Source organism: Balaenoptera ricei, chromosome 1, assembly GCF_028023285.1.
Source record: "Balaenoptera ricei isolate mBalRic1 chromosome 1, mBalRic1.hap2, whole genome shotgun sequence".
Taxonomy (NCBI): Eukaryota; Metazoa; Chordata; class Mammalia; order Artiodactyla; family Balaenopteridae; genus Balaenoptera; species Balaenoptera ricei.
The window spans coordinates 146,419,360-146,442,860 of NC_082639.1; the positions used below are offsets into that span (position 1 = coordinate 146,419,360).

At 40.0% G+C, this 23,501-nt stretch overlaps 1 protein-coding gene across 3 annotated transcripts in view; it reads right to left on the bottom strand.

Annotated features, from left to right (window-relative positions):
* The window catches only part of COLGALT2 (collagen beta(1-O)galactosyltransferase 2), a 119,429-nt gene that overhangs the window by 34,335 nt on the left and 61,593 nt on the right, over nt 1-23,501 (bottom strand). For all 3 annotated transcript variants that reach the window (XM_059904071.1, XM_059904089.1, XM_059904079.1), the window contains exons 3-6: nt 23,088-23,205; nt 21,192-21,326; nt 16,977-17,181; nt 11,132-11,251 (exon numbers count right to left, since the gene is read on the bottom strand). In XM_059904071.1, coding sequence (XP_059760054.1) covers nt 11,132-11,251; nt 16,977-17,181; nt 21,192-21,326; nt 23,088-23,205 — 578 coding nt within the window. The remainder of the gene's footprint in view (nt 1-11,131; nt 11,252-16,976; nt 17,182-21,191; nt 21,327-23,087; nt 23,206-23,501) is intronic.

The window sequence follows — 23,501 nt, forward strand, 5'->3', positions numbered from 1 at the left end:
ATAACTACCACAGAGCAGAATAAAGAAAAAAGAATGAAAAGAATTGAGGACAGTCTCAGAGACCTCTGGGACAACATTAAACACACCAACATTCAATTTACAGGGGTCCCAGAAGAAGAAGAGAAAAAGAAAGGGACTGAGAAAATATTTGAAGAGATTATAGTTGAAAACTTCCCTAATATGGGAAAGGAAATAGTCAAGTCCAGGAAGCACAGAGTCTCATAGAGGATAAATCCAAGGAGAAACACGCCAAGACACATATTAATCAAACTATCAAAAATTAAATACAAAGACAAAATATTAAAAGCAGCAAGGGAAAAACAACAAATAACATACAAGGGAATCCCCAAAAGGTTAACAGCTGATCTTTCAGCAGAAACTCTGCAAGCCAGAAGGGAGTGGCAGGACATATTTAAAGTGATGAAAGGGAAAAACCTACAACCAAGATTACTCTACCCAGCAAGGATCTCATTCAGATTTGACAGAGAAATTAAAATCTTTACATACAAGCAAAAGCTAAGAGAATTCAGCACCACCAAACCAGCTTTACAACAAATGCTAAAGGAACTTCTCTAGGCAAGAAACACAAGAGAAGGAAAAGACCTACAATAACAAACCCAAAACAATTAAGAAAATGGTAATAGAAACATACATATCAATAACGACCTTATCTGTAAATGGATTAAATGCTCCATCCAAAAGACAAAGACTGGCTGAATGGATACAAAAACAAGACCCGTATATATGCTGTCTACAAGAGACCCACTTCAGACCTAGGGACACATACAGACTGAAAGTGAGGGGATGGAAAAAGATATTCCATGCAAGTGGAAATCAAAAGAAAGCTGGAGTAGTAATTCTCATATCAGACAAAATAGACTTTAAAATAAAGACTATTACAAGAGACAAAGAGGAACACTACATAATGATCAAGGGATCAATCCAAGAATATATAACAATTGTAAATATTTATGCACCCAACATAGGAGCACCTCATTACATAATGCAAATGCTGACAACTATAAAAGGGGAAATCGACATTAACACAATCATAGTAGGGGACTTTAACCCCACTTTCACCAATGGACAGATCATCCAAAATGAAAATAAATAAGGAAACACAAGCTTTAAATGATACATTAAACAAGATGAACTTAATTGATATTTATAGGACATTCTATCGAAAAACAACAGAATACACTTTCTTCTCAAGTGCTCATGGAAACTTCTCCAGGATAGATCACATCTTGGGTCACAAATCAAGCCTTGGTAAATTTAAGAAAATTGAAATCATATCAAGTATCTTGTCCGACCACAACGCTATGAGACTAGATATCAATTACAGGAAAAAGTCTGTTAAAAATACAAACACAGGGAGGCTAAACAATACACTACTAAATAACCAAGAGATCACTGAAGAAATCAAAGAGGAAATAAAAAAAAATACCTAGAAACAAATGACAATGAAAACACGATGAGCCAAAACCTATGGGATGCATCTAAAGCAGTTCTAAGAGGGAACTTTATAGCAATACAATCCTACCTCAAGAAACAAGAAACATCTCAAATAAACAACCTAAATTTACACCTAAAGCAATTAGAGAAAGAAGAACAAAAAACCCCAAAGTTAGCAGAAGGAAAGAAATCATAAAGATCAGATCAGAAATAAATGAAAAGGAAATGAAGAAAACAATAGCAAAGATCAATAAAACTAAAAGCTGGTTCTTTGAGAAGATAAACAAAATTGATAAACCATCAGCCAGACTCATCAAGAAAACAGGGGAGAAGACTGATTCAACAAATCAATAGAATCAGAAATGAAAAAGGAGAAGTAACAACTGACACTGCAGAAATACAAAGGATCATAAGAGATTACTATAGGCAACACTATGCCAATAAAATGGACAACCTGGAAGAAATGGACAAATTCTTAGAAAAGCACAACTTTCCAAGACTGAAACAAGAAGAAACAGAAAGTATAAACAGACCAATCACAAGCACTGAAATTCAGACTGTGATTAAAAATCTTCCAACAAACAAAAGCCCAGGACCAGATGGCTTCACAGGCAAATTCTATCAAACATTTAGAGAAGAGCTAACACCTAACCTTCTCAAACTCTTCCAAAATATAGCAGAGGGAGGAACACTCCGAAACTCATTCTATGAAGCCACCATCACTCTGATACCAAAACCAGACAAAGAAAGAAAACTATAGGCCAATCTCACTGATGAACATAGATGCAAAAATCCTCAACAAAATACTAGCAAACAGAATCCAACAGCACATTAAAAGGATCATACACTATGATCAAGTGGGGTTTCTCCCAGGAATGCAAGGATTCTTCAATATACTCAAATCAATCAACGTGATAAACCCTATTAACAAATTGAAGGAGGAAAACCATATGATCATCTCAATAGATGCAGAGAAAGCTTTTGACAAAATTCAACACCCATTTCTGATAAAAACCCTTCAGAAAGTAGGCATAGAGGGAACTTACTTCAACATAATAAAGGCCATATATGACAAACCCACAGCCAACATCATTCTCAATGGTGAAAAACTGAAACCATTTCCACTAAGATTAGGAACAAGACAAAGTTGAGCACTCTCACCACTATTATTCAACATAGTTTTGGAAGTTTTAGCCACAGCAAAAAGAAATAAAAGGAATCTATATCAGAAAAGAAGTAAAACTGTCACTGTTTGCAGATGACGTGATGCTATACATACAGAATCCTAAAGATGCTACCAGAAAACTACTAGAGCTAATCAATGAATTTGGTAAAGTAGCAGGATACACAATTAATGCACAGAAATCTCTTGCATTCCTATACACTAATGATGAAAAATCTGAAAGAGAAATTAAGGAAACACTCCCATTTACCATTGCAACAAAAAGAAGAAAATACCTAGGAATAAACCTACCTAAGGAGACAAAAGACCTGTATGCACAAAACTATAAGACACTGATGAAAGAAATTAAAGATGATACAAACAGATGGAGAGATATACCATGTTCCTGGATTGGAAGAATCAACATTGTGAAAATGACTCTACTACCCAAAGCAATCTACAGATTCAATGCAATCCCTATCAAACTACCAATGGCATTTTTCACAGAACTAGAACAAAAAATTTCACAATTTGTATGGAAACACAAAAGACCCCGAATAGCCAAAGCAATCTTGAGAAAGAAAAACGGAGCTGGAGGAATCAGGTTCCCTGACTTCAGACTATACTACAAAGCTACGGTAATCAAGACAGTATGGTACTGGCACAAAAACAGAAATATAGCTCAATAGAATAGGATAGAAAGCCCAGAGATAAACCCACGAACATATGGTCACCTCATCTTTGATAAAGGAGGCAAGAATATACAATGGAGAAAAGACAGAAGTGGTGCTGGGAAAACTGGACAGCTCCATGTAAAAGAATGAAATTAGAACACTCCCTGACACCATACACACAGAAAAAACGGAAAATGTATTAAAGACCTAAATGTAAGGCCAGACACTATCAAACTCTTAGAGGAAAACAGGCAAAATACTCTATGACATAAATCACAGCAAGATCCTTTTTGACCCACCTCTTAGACAAATGGAAATAAAAATAAAAGTAAACAAATGGGACCAAATGAAACTTAAAAGCTTTTGCACAGCAAAGGAAACCATAAACAAGATGAAAAGACAACCCTCAGAATGGGAGAATATATTTGCAAATGAAGCAACTGACAAAGGATTAATCTCCAAAGTATACAAGCAGTTCATGCAGCTCAATATTAAAAAACAAACAACCCAATCCAAAAATGGGCAGAAGACCTAAATAGACATTTCTCCAAAGAAGATATACAGATTGCCAACAAACACATGAAAGGATGCTCAACATCACTAATCATTAGAGAAATGCAAATCAAAACTACAATGAGGTATCACCTCACACCGATCAGAATGGCCACCATCAAAAAATCTACAAACAATAAATGCTGGAGAGGGTGTGGAGAAAAGAGAACCCTCTTGCACTGTTGGTGGGAATTTAAATTGATACAGCCACTAAGGAGAGCAGTATGGAGGTTCCTTAAAAAACTAAAAATAGAACTACCACATGACCCAGCAATCCCACTACTGGGCATATACTCTGAGAAAACAATAATTCAAAAAGTCATGTACCACAATGTTCATTGCAGCTCTATTTACAATAGCCAGGACATGGAAGCAACTTAAGTGTCCATCAACAGATGAATGGATAAAGAAGATGTGGCACATATATACAATGGAATATTACTCAGTCGTAAAAAGAAATGAAATTGAGTTATTTGTAGTGAGGTGGATGGACCTAGAGTCTGTCATACGGAGTGAAGTAAGTCAGAAAGAGAAAAACAAATACCGTATGCTAACACATATATATGGAATCTAAAAAAAAAAAAAAATGGTTCTGTAGAACCTAGGGGCCAGACAAGAATAAAAACGCAGATGTACAGAATGGACTTGAGGACACGGGGAGGGGGAAGTGTAACCTGGGACGAAGTGAGAGAATGGCATGGGCATATATGCACTACCAAATGTAAAATAGATAGCTACTGGGAAGCAGCTGCATAGCACAGGGAGATCAGCTCTGTGCTTTGTGACCACCTGGAGGGGTGGGATAGGGAGGGTGGGAGGGAGATGCAAGAGGGAGGAGATATGGGATATATGTATATGTATAGCTGATTCACTTTGTTATATAGCAGAAACTAACACACCATTGTAAAGCAATTATACTCCAGTAAAGATGTTAAAAAAAAAAAAGGTGTTAGCCATTGTTGTTATACCCCATCTCCACCCAGCCCAAACTCTTCTCTGATCTCAGAAACTCCAGTCTGAAATTCATAAACTCCCTGATGTTTTCAGTCCCTTCACTTTTTCTGAATGTCTCTTTGCCTTTTTGTTTTGACTAAAACTTGGCTTTCCTTTGAGGACACTGCTTCCCTTTCAGCTGTCAGAGTGAACGCTGATTTTTCTCATGTCCCCCAATTCACTCCAAACTGTTTCTCTTTCATCCTTCAAAAACTGGCTTCTTTGAAGCATACTTTAGCACTCTGTACCTCCTAATCATGTTCCCTCAGCCACTGATGACTCCAACGTCTGGCTCACAGTTTCACTGTCCCTGCCATCGTTCTTAGAAACCTCAGCATCCACATGGTGGTCCATCCAACAACCAACAACCTAGAACCAACAGTCATTCTTTCAGTGACCCACTACCATGTCTGCATCCATCACACCCTTCTTGTTCTCACTCTCATCAGTACCCAACCTAGATTTCATGGTTCATCCCTTGTAAGACCCTTGATTCCCTTTATTGATCTTGCTTGGTAAAACCCCAATCCTAGTTAAACCTGACTGTCCTCTTAGCACCAAGAAGAACACTATGAAGGAAATTCACACAACTGCGTTGACTGAGTCACTTCAAAATTATAGCCACAGATGTCAAATTGGCACTCGATACTGCCAAATGATGCAACTACACTTCCCTAGTAAATTTATTTTCCCATTCCCTGAGAGGTCTATTTTATGTCTTGTTCTCTCTCCTGGAATCTTCAACATCTGTCTTGAGCTGTTGACTGGACTATATATGTCATAGAGAAAATGTTTAAAGCCAAACTAGACCTACCTTTCCCTTCCACCTCAAGTCTACAAACCCAGCTGCATCTCTGCCTACACATTCTGCCTTCCCATCTGCGACAGCATCCCTGTTCTATCTAGAACTTGTTTTCTCAAGGATCTTAAATTATCTTTTTTCTACATCATTAAATTCTCCCTATATTTTGGATTTTTCTCATCAGCATACAAACATGCTAAAATCCTACCTCAAAAAAAAAAAAACCACAAACAGCATAAAAGACAAAACAAAATGAAACAGAACAGCCTCTCCCTTGATTTGTCACTCTCTTACAGCCACTACCCTACTTCTCTATTCCCATGCCAACAAGAGGCCACTTTCTCATCTCCCCATGGCCCTCTCTTCAGCCCACTCCAATGGGCTTTATTCCAATCATTTGCACTGAAGTGGTTCTTATCAAGGTCATCACAGATCTCTACCTTGAGAGAACCAGTGATCAGTTCTGTATCCTCATTTGACTTCACTTCTCAACAGCATCTGGTTCCTTCTTGAAACACTTCTTAATTTTGCCTTCCAGCTTTCCGGCTGTTTGTGTCCTCCAGGGATCTGTCCTCCACTCTCTCCTCTTCTTTTTCTATGTTCTCCTACTAAACAAGTTCACACTGTTCCATGGCTTCAAATATCCTTTTAATGCTGATAACTCTCAAATGTTTGTTTCCAACTGGAGTCTCTTCCCTGAACTCCAGATTCATATATCCAAATATCTCCTAACCTTTCAATTTAGATGTCTAATAATTATCTTAAGCTTATATGACCACAACTTCCCTCCCTAAGTCTTTTCCCATAAAGCCTTTCCCATTTCATTAAATGGTATACTAGGCCAAAATCCTGGAGTCATTACTGATTCCTTTCTTTCCTTCATGGGCTGCATCCAGGTCTCTGTATGTCCTGTTGGCCCTACCCCCAAAATATATCCCAAATCCACCTACTTTTCATCACCTTCCTACTACAGTTTGCATTCCAACCACCATCATCTCTCACCAGGAGAGATGTACTAGTCCCTTTACACTCTAATATCCACACCCCAGCCTGAGTGATTTACCTAAATACATAAATCACATCATGCCACTCTCCCTCCCCCACCCACATGGAATCCCGTTACCCAAAGAATAAAGTCCAAATTCCTTATTGTGGCCACAACCCCATCTCCTACTCAACTTCTCATTCTGTACATGCCAAACACACTGGCCTTTTGTTCTTGGAGTACCCCAGGCTGTTTCCTAACAGCCTCTGCATGTGCTGTTCTTTCTGCTTGAAACACTCTTCTCCCAAATATTCATGTGGCTACTTCCTTGATATATTGTATATTTCTCTGTGTTGGAATATAAATTCCTTGATGGCAGAGCTTCTGCTGGTTTTGTTGACTGCTGCATCCCCAGCATATGAACAATCCATGGAACATAGTATGTGTTTAATAAATACTTATAGCCTGATGCTCTCTTCTAAAGCCTTCCTTGCATCCTTACTGCTTTTAGAATGGGCATTGTACTTTAGCTGAGCATTCAAGAATCATAATGATTAAACCACTCCAACACTCAAACTTTATTGCCTTCTACTGTTTAAAGCCTACTCTCTTCCAGGGTGTGAATGCTTTTTTTTTTTTTTTAACATCTTTATTGGAGTATAATTGCTTTACAATGGTGTGTTAGTTTCTGCTTTATAACAAAGTGAATCAGTTATACACATACATATGTTCCCATATCTCTTCCCTCTTGCATCTCCCTCCCTCCCACCATCCCTATCCCACCCCTCTAGGTGGTCACAAAGCACAGAGCTGATCTCCCTGTGCTATGCGGTTGCTTCCCACTAGCTATCTATTTTACGTTTGGTAGTGTATATATGTCCATGCCACTCTCTCACTTTGTCACATCTTACCCTTCCCCCTCCCCATATCCTTAAGTCCATTCTCTAGTAGGCCTGTGTCTTTATTCCCGTCTTGCCACTAGGTCCTTCATGATGCTTTTTGAACAATGCCTTTGTTCAGTCTGTTTCCTCTACGTATAGTGCCCTCACCATAACGCTCCCTTTGTTTAAACTCCACACTTCTATCAAAGCCCAGCTTAAGAACTGTCAGGCTCTCCTAGATCACATCAGCCCACAGCAATCTCTCCTTACTCCAAATTCCTATTGCCCTTATAACTGCTCCTTTCACAAAGCAATATACTGCATCACTGGGGTCTTTTTTAAATATCTGTCCTGTCTCCCCAGTTAAATATAAACACCCAAAACAGAATTGGTTGTAAAATGTTGTGAATCCCCAGTACCCTCATAGAGTGACTCATACATTGTAGGTAGGCGTTCGGTGTTTGTACATAAATTTTATGCCTCTTCTAATGCTTCAATTGTACAGTCTATTAGCAGCCATTTATTAACTGCCCATTGGGTTCCAGATGAACTAGTGCTTTTAGCATCTAGTTCATCTTTCCTGAGGACACTTGACAGCTATGATTTCATCATCACCAGCCTTTTATTCATCCTACATAGGCCTTCAGTCTGTGTTTCTGCATTATTACCCTCAATGGTTTATTTTCCAATTATTTTATTATCCCAATTATGCTCTGTCTTTTAAAATTCAGGATCTAAAATTTTAACAAAATTATAACTAGAGAAGGTCAATACAAGAATTAAATAAAACGCCATATATAAAGTGCCTCGCACTAGAGTTGGAGTGTACGGGGGATCAATAACGACAGCTATAAATTACAGGTTCTTCCCAAATGAAATCTACCTGCCTAACATAGTGTTGTACATATTTGTAATCATTAAAATTGATTTTGACGGTGTGTGTGTTTCTGTGTACAGAGAACTTTCTGTGCTCTCAGTTCTGTGGGGGAAAAGAAGAGAAGGCAAGGCTCTGGTCAGCCTCTCTGGGCTGACATCTACTTGGAGTCAAGATTGAAAGCCATGGAATGGGGATGATAAGGAGACACACATTACCAAGCATTAAATGGAGTCCTAATAATAGCAACACCTCTTTGTTTTACGGAGTTGATATATATTCTTTTATTTGCTCCTCTCAACCCTGCAAAGTCAGTGTTATTATCTTCACTCCACAGATAAAGGAACTAAAGCTCTGAGAGGGTTGATTCTCCCTTCTTACATGATAGAGCCTGGGTTCAAGTCCATTATTCTGGCTTCATGTTGCATGTTCTTTGCAACACAGTTTTTATTCATTTGCTCATTCTTTCATTCACTTGTCTGGTCATGCATTCAGCAAATATTTGTTTGTTACCAATTATATGTCAGGCACTGTGCTAGGTGATTGGAATAGAAGGCAATAAGATACTGCCCTTGGCCTCTGGGTCTAGAATATAGAGAAGAGGCAGAGACACTACGTATTAAAGAAATTCCTAAGGGCTGGTTCTAGAAATACTATCCCAGTGAACCAGCTGATTATTCAATCCTCATTCCCCCCAAGAATACTCTATTATTCTATTATTATACTCTATTATTAATAGAGTATTAATATTATCATTAATACTTTATTATTTCCCCATTATCTCTATTATTCTCTGTACTCATAGAGAATAGTAGTGATCTCTTGTTTCTGTTTTCAAACTCAGGGACATTGAGACCAGGAAAGACCAAATGGCTTGCAAGAAAAAATTCTGCTTTCTCTCTATGTCCTTGCTTTTTAATTACTTCTCAAACACTTTAAATTCTGAGTCAGCCTTTTCTGAAACCATTCTTGTTATGGAAATTAGCTGAAAAAAACCCGCTGGACTCTTTTTCAGTCCTTATCTTACTTGAACTTCCTTCCATATCTCATGCTCCTGTTTTCTTAAAATTCTGTGATATCACATTATCTTGTTGATGAATCCCAACTCAACATCTTTAGACTTGACAGAACTTAAGTTTCAGATTCATCTCTCCATCTACCCACTGGGCAACTCATTCATTCATTCAACAAATATTTACTGGGTGCCTACTAGGTGGCAGGGAATGGGCTATATCTTGAGACTAACATGAACAAGGAATTTATTGTCTGGGGGTGAGGAGCAGGAAATAGATATTCACAAGCAACTCAGTGGGTCTAAAAATGAACTCATGATTTTTCTTTGCAAATGTCTCCTTTAATCTACATGCATTTAAAATTCCTGCAGTCATTCCAGACATTCAAGTCAGAACTTACAAGGTTTCCTCTGCCTCCCTTTTGTTCATCCACAAACTCTTGGCTAAGTCCTTTCAAGTCTATGTCATAAGTTTATCTCCATTCCCACTGCTCCTGCCCTAGCTCAGATCCTCACCATCTTTTGCCTAGTTTACCAGGTTATGTCCAAAACGGTCTCTTCACCTCTGACCTAAGACCAGCACCCACTGCCCCATGCTGCTCCATCCGTGTTTCTCTTACCATGAGAGTGACCTTTCTAAATCCCGGCATTTCAACCTTTCAACCTTTCAACCTGACATTTCGCTGCTAAGATCTCTTTAAAATCTCCCTTCCCTTCAGGAAAAGTCCAAACACCTTCTTATACATTAGAGGTCCTTCTAACTGGGCTCCTGCCTACCTTCCAGCCCTGCTTCCCATTGTGCCTCCCCAATCACCCCGACTGTCAACATACACACATCCTATGCTCTAGTGATGAATAACAGAGTTTCTCAGATACGGCATGAAAATTCAGTGCAAATATTCCCTCCTTTGGGTAGCCATTTCCAACATCTTCCCTTAGGCCGAGTGCTTTTGTTACTTTCTCCTTTGGACACCACTGCGCATTACACATAATAATTAGTGTAGCCCCTGATCATTGAGCATTTACCAGTTCTGACATCATGCCAGACTCAGAGGCAATATGATACAGTGTTTAAGAATCTGAGCTTTGGAAATAGCAAGGTTGGTTCAAATCCCAATCTATCATTTATTTAGCAAAATGATCTACAGCAAGATACTTAAATTCTCTATATCCCAATTTCTTCATCTTTAATATGAGCAATAATAAAACCCCTTTCATTGAGCTGTTGTAAGGATTAATGAGACAAAGTACAAAAAATGTTTAGTATGGTATCTGTTACACCATAAGCTATTATTAAGTTGAAGTCATAATTATTGTTTTTGCTAGTATACTTTTTACATATATCATGGGGAATTTGCCCCCAAATCCTAGATGTTTTATCTTCATTTCACAACTAAGGAGGTTAGATTACTTGCCCAAAGTCATATAATTAGAAAGCAACAAAGTTAGATTTTAAATCCATAGACAAAACACCATTATAGCCCTTAGGACACTGTGTGAAATGTATTTACTGTGTACCCAGCTCTCCACGTGGAAGGGAAGCTCCCTGAAGGCAAAGACTTTGTCATATTCATATTTCACATAGGAAAAGTTTGAGAATGAATGAACAAATGAACAACTATGTTTCAGCCAAGGCTGACTGATGGCTGTGAGATTCCAGTCCTGGGAGAGGGAAAAAGTGGCTGGTACGCTCACGGTGGCAACGGAACATGAGCCACCACCAGGCCCCTGGGTCACTCACTCATTGCTTCTATCTGCACATGGATGAGGTTCTCAATGTCCTCCTGTAGGGTCTGATGGGGCTTCAGGGGGATGGGCAGGTAGCCGTAGTGCTCTCTGTTGCAGAGGTGCATCTGGATGCCTGAGGACACAAGAGAGGAACAAAACTGGCCAATCAGAAAATACACTTCTTAGTTCTACAATGACAACTAAGAAAAAAGAGACTAGGCTGTGGCCAAAGCTGAGTTTGGCACTGAAATTGAACAAGTAGTTGTTCCGGGCAGGGTGTGTAGATCTCAAAAATGCTCCTTTATTAAGAAAGTGTAACCAGAATTTGGGGCAAATAAAAACCCTGGGCCATTCTTCGGCTCAGAGGAAATTGATTTTTTTCTCTCTGAAGAGAAAGCATCCTTGTGGCCTGAAATGAACACTAAAGGCATGATGGGATCAAAAAGGAGGCAAGGAATTCCCGCTCCAGAGAACAGAATGGAACACTGTAATCCACCTACAGGAAATAAAGAGAAAATGAGGAATAAAAGCCACATTTGATATGAAAGCAAACAGGAAAATCCTGTAAGGCTGACAGATTATTAAAGCTAACTCTAGGCATATGTAGAACAAAAAATAAAAAACAAAAGAAACTTAAAATTTTCCATGATTCTCCATGGTTTGATTTCTTCTCTTAGCACGCATGGATTTGGAGTCAACCAACAGACATGAAACTTCTATAAAAGAGTCAGAAAGGGACAAAAGAAAGTCTGCATTTCAAGTCCTGTTAAGAACCTTCAGCATGACAATACCAGAGACATAGCACAGCCCTCTTGTTTTCAAAACCCGTCTTCACAGCCCCAGCTGGCCCACTCCAAGAGTTATATATAGCATCTGTGTTCAACCAGGTAGCTATGAATATTGGAATCAAGAGGGTCTCAGAGAGATCCAGCAACTGACAGTCTTGACTAATGAAAAGACTGCTTAGGTAAAAGGTGAGTCTGCCAAGATCTGGTCCATGTGTCCAAGCTTCTGATCTGTTAATTTCTATAATCACCTATGCTTTCCAGACAGAGAATTACCTGCATAGCGACTTCTCTATTTTGTGCAGATGAAATTTCCTCCAGTCAGCTGCATCACCTGCCAAATCAGGTGGAGCTGTCTTGTGGCATTAACAGAGAAGAACGAACAAAGAAAAGAGCTCTTATCCTCCCCTTTACTGAACCCGGCTCCCATCAGGGCTGGTCCAGCAAGCACTGTCACTTCTCTTGCCTTCACCAAGAGGACTCACTAGCTCTACTGTTTGCCGACATGAATGCTTCTGAGAAACTTCAAATCCAAACGGACCCTCCTGCAAAGTCATGATGAATTCAGGAAACAGAAGGGAAATGATTTAATGTTAAGGTTGCCTCTCTACCCTAATTAGGTAAATAATTTTACCATTCAACTTTCCAAAGCTTCAGTAAAAAGGGGAGATGAGACCTAGCCAAGCTATCCATCAAGTGTGAGGGGAGATGAAAGGCATTTTCAGATGTGCCAGGTCATAAATATTTACTTGCCATCACACTTCCTCAGACAGTGACTGGAGGATGTGGAAGAAGAAGGAGAAGAAAGAGGAGGAGGGGAAGAAAAGGAGGAGGGGGAGGATTACAAAAAAAACCAAAAAACGAAAAACAAGGAAGACGCAGGACATAGTGAACAGGAGAGTCAATACAGAAGAGAAGAGGAGGGAGCTGCAGCTCCGCAGCTGTGGCACCTCTCATGTTAGAGAACAACAGGAGGCTCCAGGACAGACATCTTTACACACACACACAAAGAACATCTGCTAAATCTGACCATTCTAAGAGGAGTTTTAGACAGTCAGGGATTAGTTTTGGATGGCGTTAGTAATAATAAAACTAAGCAAATAAAAAAGGCAATTGTTAAGTCAGATATGAAAGGAAAACTAGCCATAGTCCATAAATGGAATTAGGTTCACCTGATTATAAGAGCAAAAACACTGACCATGGCTCTTTCTTAAAGTACCACGTAACTACATCAAGAGGACAGGGTGATGGGAAGAATGCGTCTGCGTGAACGTGGCAGAGGGAGAGGAGAGAACTAACTCCTCCTCTTCACTAGGGAGTCAATAGATATTTGCCTAAAGCAAAACCAGAAAATCAAGAAGCAGCATTATAAGCATGCTACTTAGAAACATGGATGTGACTATTACACTTGTACCATCATCTGGAAGAGTTAAAAGTGCTTGTCTTCTAAAAGAAGGAAATGGTACAGGGAGGTGACACCCAGGGGACTTCTAATTTTATAATAAACTGTGGGGGACTATTCGAATTGATTCAACTATCTGCCTGGATAATTGGATAAAAACATAAAAAATTTAAAAGAAAATGTGTTGATAATTAGATAAAATCTATGAAGGAACTTGGCACTCAGTGAAAGCTACTTCTGGGGCAAACAATTTTCTCTTTGAAAAAGAATGGTGAAGGATACTATACCTTGAAGGCCTGTACTTCTTTTATGAAGATAGCAAACATTTTCTTGCACTCACTGAGTACCTTAACATTGCAAGATTGATCTACCTACCTTTATCCTTGGTGATGGAAGCTCAGAGCTTGAGAAGCTGTGATTTGCCCAAGGTCACACCTCTGTCCCTAAAGAGCCATTAGTGCCAAACCTCTGCCCCTAAAGAGCCAACGCCAGGTATCTCTCTACCTACCCAGGATTTGGAAATCGAGTCTCAAAACCAGTAAACACTCTGGATTGCCATCCCCGCACATGGGAGGCGCTTTCGAGCACTCCCCGTGATGTGCAGGAGGAAGCTCTGCCTGCCCGTCACCCACATCTCTTGCCTCTTTTGACTCACGGCAGACATTTGGAGGATGACTGGCTGGTGCCAGAGGGTTACTGTGGCCGTGATACACAGCCCAGATCACTGGCCACAGCGGGAGGTGAACTCCCAACCCTGGCTTCATTAGAGCCACAGAGACTTGCCCATCACCCCTGTGCTCTCTTCTTGGGCTCGATGGGCAGCCACGCCCCAGCACTCCAGCACCCTTGGATTGCCCCTGTCACTCTTCACCCACATGTGGCAATGCCTGGAGTTGGAGGTAAAAGATTAAGGGTTGAGGTTTGTGGTTAGATGGTCCTGCCTGGGACATGTGGACCCTCTATTTCCTTCTGGACATTTAAAAAAGGATATTCCATGGGACTTCCCTGGTGGTGACGTGGTTAAGAATCTGCCTGCCAATGCAGGGGACACGGGTTCGAGCCCTGGTCTGGGAAGATCCCACATGCCACGGAGCAACTAAGCCCGCGAGCCACAACTACTGAGCCTGTGCTCTAGAGCCCATGAGCCACAACTACTGAAGCCTGCACGCCTAGAGCCCGTGCTCCGCAACAAGAGAAGCCACCGCAGTGAGAAGCCTGCGCACCACGATGAAGAGTAGCCCCCGCTCGCCACAACTAGAGAAAGCCCGCGTGCAGCAACAGAGACCCAGCACACCAAAAAAAAAAAAAAAAAAAGATACTCCAATGGATGATCCATAGCTAGGGAGCTTCATAAGAGTGAGAACAAAAGAATATAAATCATCTTTCATCAAGACTCTTTCAAGAGAGAAGGGAAGTGCTTTGCTTTGAACCTAAGAGGGAAAGAGCTTAGAAACACTCCATGGGCTGCACAGGACTCCAGGCTCATTCAAGTCTCTTCTAAAAATACTTCAAGCTGAGTAAAAGTGCTATCTTAGAGCCACATGACTGTCAGGAAAGCTCTTTCATTCCCCCAAATGACAGTCATTCTTTCCTATCTTGACTCCTGCCCTGTTCACAGTTTGTACCACTGAACTGACGCCTCAGCTTTCACTGCTTCATAACTATTATTTATGTTTCCACATGTAAAGATCTTATCTCCCCAACTGTCACAGAGCCTAACACAATGCTGGGCACAGCAGGAAAGCCTACAGGACTGACCCTCTCTTCTTGCTTTTTTGCCTCTCTCCTCCCAGCGGAATCACCAAACAGCTCTGGGCCTCTGCACCTGCTTTCAATGTCCTGGGTAGGCCTATGGGAATCTGATCAATAAAGAATGAAGTCCAAGTGAACAGGCCAAGCAAGGGGCAGAGCTGAAAAATTCCTATCTAGCTCATGTCATTCTTCCAGCCCCAAATCCAATTCTTGGTTTTAAGAACTATATTAAAATAATTTAGTGACTGGGTCACAATAATGCCTTGTGCAATGTCTATCAAGGAGGTCTTTGTTAGGCAAAGATCATTATTGTAATTGTTAATAGCTCAATTTCTTGGAGCATCTTTACTTCAAGCTCTTAAGCAAAGGGATATGCACAAGTTGAAGGACTGGGAAGGCCCTGAGTCTGCTTCCCAACCTGGAGAAATCAGAGCCAATCACAGACCAAGTGGAAAGAAGCAGTTACCATTAACGCTGACACCAGGACCTTCATGAAAACTTCCAATCCATATGAGTAGGAGAACCTTGCTTTTGCCCTGACACAGACCTAAAACATGTCTACCCCTGGCCGAAGGGTCTAAATGGTTCTAGCTGCCAAGGGAAAAAATAATCAGCTTTCCATATTTCCACCAAATATTCTCATTCCTACCAAATCTACAACTGATAAGTGGGACACCTAAGGCTTCTAGGATGGCCTGATGTGTGAGTTGTAGCTTGAATTTTATTAATATTCACAGCTGCCAGCAACCTGCCTCTACTGCCTGGGGTCTGTGCATGATCTCATCCACCCTGACTATACAGCCACATGAATTTATACACCATCTGCCTGGTTTCTAAACTCACTTTTGCTAGTGGTTAAGTGGCACATTTCTGGCTCACTGAAAATGGGACCTGGCCTCTGTCAGGAAGGTCTGAATGATCCTGAGAAGAAAGCCTTGCTTTAGGAATGTTGTGTATCTTCATGTTGAACCACTTTAGTGAATTATATCCACCCTGACTGCATGTGCAAGTGACACAAGAGTAATAACCTACTTTCCTACTGACTTGTCATCCTCTAAAAGTCTACAATGGTTCATGAAAGAGTTAAGTCTGGTTTTGCCTTTCCTTCCAGGGGGACTGTGGCAGAGACTGCTGGTTGCCTCCCAAAATCTGTTTTCTCCTTCCAGAGAGAGAATTGGGGCTCTAGACTGCATAGAATAAAGACAACATTTTGAGCCCCCCAACATTCTGAGCTAGGTGTTGTCCTATGTCCTAAGTCTGGCTCATGGGCCATGCATGGCAGTGATGTGTTCAGCTCCTGGATGGTACCCTTAAAGGGCTGAAGCGTACCCTCCCCTCTATGGTTTTCACTCAACAGCTGAAATGCATCTATACTGATGAGACATGTTGGATCATATGATTAAGGACAATACGTCATGGAAGGTGGAGAAGAAATAGAGAAGGAGCCTGGGTCTCTGAAAACTTTGTGGAACAGAGCCACTGTACTAGCTCTGATTTTTTTTTGAGAAGAAATAAACTTCCATTTTTTAAGCCTGGGTCTTCCCCAGTGTACTTCTGGCTCTCTGTCACAGTTTTCTAATTAAGCAAAGGACTCCTATATTGAACAAAGCAATGCAATAGCACAATAAAGAATGAATCACAGGCCCATGGCAACCACCACCACCTTTTTTTTTTTTTTTTAAAAGAGAGTGGATTCTTGGGTAGGGACCAGTCCTGGCTCTTGGTCATTGGTGCTCACAGGGACAGCAACACAGAGGGTGCTGGTATGGTTACTGCAGACAATTAATTGCCTCTAACACTACTTGAATAGGAAGCCTATTTCCTTATTAAGAGTGTTTTTTTAATAAAATGCACAAAACAAAGGAGCTGGTTATTTGCAGAGTTTCCATGGTGGCAGTACAACCGCATACAAACAGTACCTGCTTGCCTGCTGGAGAAGGCAAAGACGATGATGTCATCAAAGGTCCAGGTGTAGTCCTGGTGTGGGGGGTAGAACATCAGCTTGTCAGAGGCTTCCTTCCTGAGGTCAATTAGGAATGTGGAGTGGACCATGGGGACCGGAAAGCAGCCCAACCTCTTCCATTCTCTAATCTGAAGATAGTCTGGGGTCCGTTTATAGAAGCCCTGTAAGGAACAAACGGGTGGGTTATGTTCATTGATCTGAGGGCTTCCTCTTTCCCAATCTTCTGTTAGGCTGACTCCTAAGTCATCACCGGTTAAGTACAAGTCCCCAAGCAAAGTCACCTTCTCTCTTCTTATCTTGGCCTAAGAATTTCCAACTGAGCTCAGGAAATGCTATTTACATATAAAACAATACTAGAAGTGTCCTGTTACCAGAAATAATTTTGGTTTCAGCATATCTCTTGATTTAATAGTTTCATAAAAGTATGCTTTGTGTTGACTAAGGATTGAATATGACATGAGTTATCAGAGGTGGTAGAGCAGAGCAGTTAAGAACACATGTTCTGGGATCTAGCTGTCTGAGGTAAAATCACACCTCAGCTACTTACTGTCTGTAGGTATTGGTCAGGTTATTCAACCTTGCTGTGCCTATTTCCTCATCTGTAAAATAGGAATGATGGCGCTATCTACTCCATGGGGTTGTCTGTAACAATTAAGAAAGGTAAAACCTGAAAAGTACTTAGAGCAGTACCTAGCACCAAGAAAGCATCAGTAAATATTGGCTATTATTAAAATTACTACATTACATTGGCTGATATTTTTAACTAAACATGCAGTACTTAAACACATAAATGGGGTCTTTTTTCAATGCAATTCCTTATTCACTATTCTGGTGGAGCTGCCACTGCACCACACTTTTGGGGGGATTCCCCTTTTGAAAGTTCCCTCTGGGCAAGCACACAGGACAACCGACGCCCTTACTTTGTGGTTTCTGAACACATTGGTTTGGAGCAACCCAGCTTGTTTTCCCTCCAAACTCAACTGTTCATTCAACAAACATCTACTGAGTGCCTACTGTAATCCAGGCTGTGTTAGATGCTGGGGGCTTAGCAGTAAATTGACAACCCCAGTGTTAGCCCTCATGGGGTGCAGAAACCACTGGAGCTTTATACTCCAGTGGCACCAATTATAACTCGACTATTGCCAAAGCTCAAACCCATTCCAGAGAAGATGAAGATGTGTCTTGACAAAACATACTTAAAAGCATGTGAAGCTTGGAAAGGCATTTCCAAAAACGTTTTAGGCGACGGCAGGCTCATGGAATGAGTGTAAAGTTTCACAGGGCCAGCACTCTGAAGGACAATACTCAGTAGTTGCAAAAGTTCTCTCATATTCGTTAATCAGTCACATTCCCTTAGGGTCACACTTTCTGCAGTGGTGTCAGTACCCACACATTAGGCACTGCAGCCTCGTCTCTGACATTTCTTTCAGTGTCTCAACTAGTGTTCTAGCTGAGCTAATGCTCACACTGACCACGTGGTAAGGAAGAAGGATCACAAATTAAGACTTAGAAGATGTGCGTCTTAGAGTCATCTTAACCATCTAGCTGATTGATCTTAGGCCCATGCTTAAACTCTTTGAGCCTAAGTTCCTTCTCCTGAAAAAATGGGGTAAAAGCTGATTTGTCTATCTCACAGGGTTGTAGAAGGGATCACATGGGATATGGTCTGTGAAGATACTTTGGAAACTGTAATGCATTATATGAAGTATTATTATTCCTACAATTTTTTATAAGCCTTAAACTTAAGGATCACTTAACATCCTTCAACTTATCAATATTCTTCCAAGGGACAAAGGGAAAACTAGTTCTTTAGAGGACTGCCTAAGAACACATGTCAAATACAAAGTTCTAGACTACTTAGGACAATATTCTCAGAATGAGAAGCTTGGAAAATTCATGATGAAAATGAATCACTGAATATCCTGGGGGCAGGGAGGAAGGAAGCAGAGAAGGAAAGAAAGAGAGAAAAAGACTTAATATGCTTCCTGCAGACAGGCAGAGGCAATAGATGTGTCATTTTTTCCACATAAACTGAATGTTGTTGGTAATGATTCTGGTTCATTGACCAGATAAAACTGAGGTCATTTTATTTTGGATGTGTTTAAAGGCTCTGGAAACCAAGGCCTGCCTCAAGCTTATGAAGTCATCGGCTGTTTCTGTTCCTGCCCTAGCAGAAGCCTCACTGGGGATGATAGAGAGCCAGAAACAGAAATAAATTACAATTGCCTCTAAATTGCTTAGATTTTACTTTTACTGTGCAAAGTAAGTGAGCTTTTAATATTAAAGCAAATAAGACAACAGAAACTGAGAGGCTGCAGTTACTAGGATAATCCACTCTTGATGCTGGTGTCAATGTACAACTCATTAAAAACACCCCAGAGTGATTCTGCCATGTGAAGCACTGCAGATTATTAACTGAGAGTGTATGCACTTAAATTTAATATAACAGCTTCTCCCCAAGGAACTGATTGGCTTTTATAAATATGAACTTAATCTGTCCCTAAAAGAGATGTGGATAACATGCATTCAAAATCTCTTGGAGCTATGGGAGATAACTGTGACGAAAGAGTACCGCCTCATCCAGTAGTGTGCTAGAGCCAGGAAGTTTGCAAGTCAGTTGACACGTTGGTAGCTTAAAATCTGTAAAAACAAAAATCACGTTTATCCCCACCATTGTAAATAAACCACAGACAGCAAGCTTTGCATATTTTTAATAATTATATCATCAAGTGACTGTACTGCAATTTACTTAACCTTTCCCTCAGCTTAAACAACATTTGCATGGTGGAAGTCCTTACACCATGAAAACTGGTAAATGCTACCAATCAAGGGTTTTCCCCCACAGAGAGCCAGTCATTATATATTTATCAGCACACCACTGGCCTCATTCTTCAGAAAGAGGGTCTGAAAATTTAGCTCTCTGAGCATGAGAACACACTTAACATATAATTTTTCCCTTAGAGAATCTTTATCCTACGTTAATATGTACTACATTGATCAGTTTATCTCTCTAATTTATTAACTAAAGAATAAAAAATATAATCATCCATAAACATTCACTGCAACAGATCTCTAGACTTCAAAGATTTTACAATGGAAAAGAGAGATGATGGAAATTTAAAATTTTGTTTTTAACTCAAATTTTGTAAAAACATCTACCATGGCAGTTCTAATTATTAGATCTCTTTGGAAATATTTTGGCAACATATCAAAGGTCATTAAAATATTTAATACTCTTTGACTCACTAATTCCAGCTCTCAGAAGCTGTCCCAAGGAAATAATATTAAATATGGAAATTTTTATATTAATTATGATGGTCATTATAATAGTTAAAAGTTTGCAAATAACTTAAATGTTTTTAAACTAAGAGAAAGGTTAAGTAAATTGCATTATAGCCACTTGATGATAATAGTTAAAAACATGCAAGCTGTTATCTATGATGTTAGAGTGGTAGGGATTAAAATGATTCTTTAAAAAACGTTTTTCTCTTTTCAGTTTTTTATAGTGTTCTTATGTTAGGTTTTTTGGGTTTTTTTAAAATTTATTTATTTATTTATTTTTAGCTCTGTTGGGTCTTTGTTTCTGCGCGAGGGCTTTCACTAGTTGTGGCGAGCGGGGGCCACTCTTCATTGCGGTGCACGGGCCTCTCACTGTCGCGGCCTCTCTTGTTGCGGAGCTCAGGCTTCAGACGCGCAGGCTCAGTAGCTGTGGCTCACGGGCCCAGCTGCTCCGCGGCATGTGGGATCTTCCCGGACCAGGGCTCGAACCCGTGTCCCCTGCATTGGCAGGCAGATTCTCAACCACTGTGCCACCAGGGAAGCCCCTCTTATGTTAGTTTTGATGAGCAAAAAAAAATATTTATTTTTTTGAAAATCTCTGAATCAGGGAGAAATAAAAAGTATAAATTTCAGCAAGCTATAGTGGTTAATTTAAAGCTTCTAATGCTAAGCTCATTAGAATAATTTCTTCATAATTCATCAATACAGAAGAGCTCATGGGGTTGTGGCATTGGACCTGGATTTACCTCCTTTCCTAAAAATGCTTGCTCTAATAACACAATGACAGGCATGTTTCAAGGCAGAAAATCAGAAAGAGATTGATGGGGCTACTGTTGACAGGTGGTTGCCTTGTTAAAACTCATAACCTTAATTCATTAACCAAAAGACTTGCCTGAGGTGTGATTCCGCACCAGAAATTAGAGTACAGGCCCCGAGACTCCAGCATGGGGGCCACAACGGTTTTGTTTTCTGCAATCAGTAGATTGAGGGTCTGTGGATTAGTCAGGAAGTTGTCAACATCTATGAACTAGGAAGAGAAAAGGATAACATCGCATGAAAAGGTACTTTTCAGTAACGGGTACAAGAGTAACCCAACACTTGCCAAAGGATCATGGAAACTTGCTCATGACATATGGAACCAGCTACATGTTATCTGTGTTTTCCTTGTGGAAACCCCTTGCAGCTGGATGGCTTTCATTCAGGCAAAATACATTTAGTCTAACTTCCACATGTTTAGCTCTGCATAAGGCACCGAGCAATGAATTGGTATTATCATTGGGCACATACTCAACAAGGACCCAACCTACACCTTGGTTAGTGGTTTAAGTATAAGCTATTAATGGCTCTCAAGCCCTTAAATAAGGACTTATTCACACTTACTGAGTGCCCACTCTAGGTACAAATGAACACACCTATTCAGGTTGTCTATAGTAAAGCCAAAATGGGCCCAAACCAATCCATAAATGCTATCTTAATGTTACAATTAGAATTTTTGTTTAAAGTACATTATATCAACCCATGCTAACCAATGAAGCTACTTCCCATTCTTACCAGAAATCCATGTTAACACTGATTCATTTACAGGGACAGTATAACAACAGTTTCTATCATATAAAATAATCACACTGAACTGTACACTTAAAAAAATTAAAATGGTAGATTTTATGTTATGTATATCTCCCCCTGCAACACACAATGTAAATAATCAGAAGCTTTCACTCTTTGATAGTCAATCTCTTTACCAAAAGTTTTGTGGTACAGCACTTGTACACTTCAATGACATTTAAATAGCTATACAACGTTAAATATCAGCACAATTTGAAACTTCTATGAAATTATTTGTATTGAAAGTATGTGTGTGATAAACTATTGGGCTGATTTTTGTTGTGGTTGAGAGGCTGAGGATGGACATAGGTCAAAAGTATTCCCTTTAGGAATCAGAGTCTAGTGACAGAGAACAGACGTCCATAAGTTTAATGAAACAACACTGGCTTTGCTTTACTGGCGTTATTTGTAGTGTTGTACTGGAAAATGTTTGCCAAAAGAATTAAATGGATTTTGGGGGCCACAGAGGAAGAACTTTGTTCCCATAAATTTTGGGGGAGAAAAACCTCTGTCAATTTTCCAAAGGGAATAGGGGCTGCAGCTCCTTGCTGATTAGGGAGCTGACCTTTCCAACTGAGACAGGTTCCTGGAGGATAAAGATAACATTGATTCTTAATTGTCAAGTCCAGCATTTTTCTGGACCACTTTCGAAGTTCTGAGGGAAGTAATGGAACCTATGCATGGAGAGAAATTCTCCAGGAGAGTCCAGCATGATTAGGAGCAACCAGGAAGCCAAGCAAGAGATACCATTCCCCAGATACTTGGGAGCAAAAGGGAATAATAGCATTTCAGAGCTGTTAATTTGAATCTCTTTTTACATAATTAATTTCTCATATCCCCAAAACTCTTCTAAAAAGTCAAGACCTTTTATATTGCTTTACCCATAGCATTCCCTATGAACTAAAAAGTATTAGAGTTTCTTATGCCTACTACAATAAAGAGATTGAATAATTCAGGAGCTTATTTGCTTACTCACTAAAAACGCGAGGAATGAGTCTGAGATGAATTCCAGGTATCCCGATATTAAGTTCTCCAGATTTTTTCTTGTGCCTTTATTAAAACGTTGAGGAGGAGATGTCTAAAAAAGGGTTGTTTTGATTGTTCCCACAGTCCTAGATTATCAACAATTGATTTGGAAACATTCTAGATAACAGTTGTCAAGAAATTAAACGTCTGTTTTTACCAGAATGTAGTCTGACCATTTTTCCCTCGCAGTTCGAAGGGCTGCCTGTCGTAGTTTCATCACATGGGCAAAACGGGAGCCAGGCCAGTGCTTTGGTCCAATTTCATCAGGATAAGACCTATAGTAATGATAACAATAATATTAATAATAATAATAGCTAATAATTATTGAGTGTCTATATATTCCAGGCACTATGTACTAATTCATTTAATCTTCCAGTAGTAACCCTAGGAAGTCGATACTATTACGGTTATCATTATCCCATTATTACCGATAGGAAACTGGAGCAAGGAGAGATTAAGTAATTTGCTGCTTCCCATACACATGACTCTTTATATGAAATATTTCAGTGGGTTCTCATTAGAGATCACTGAGTCCTTGTGATGTAAGTGCTACCACTATCCCCATTTCACA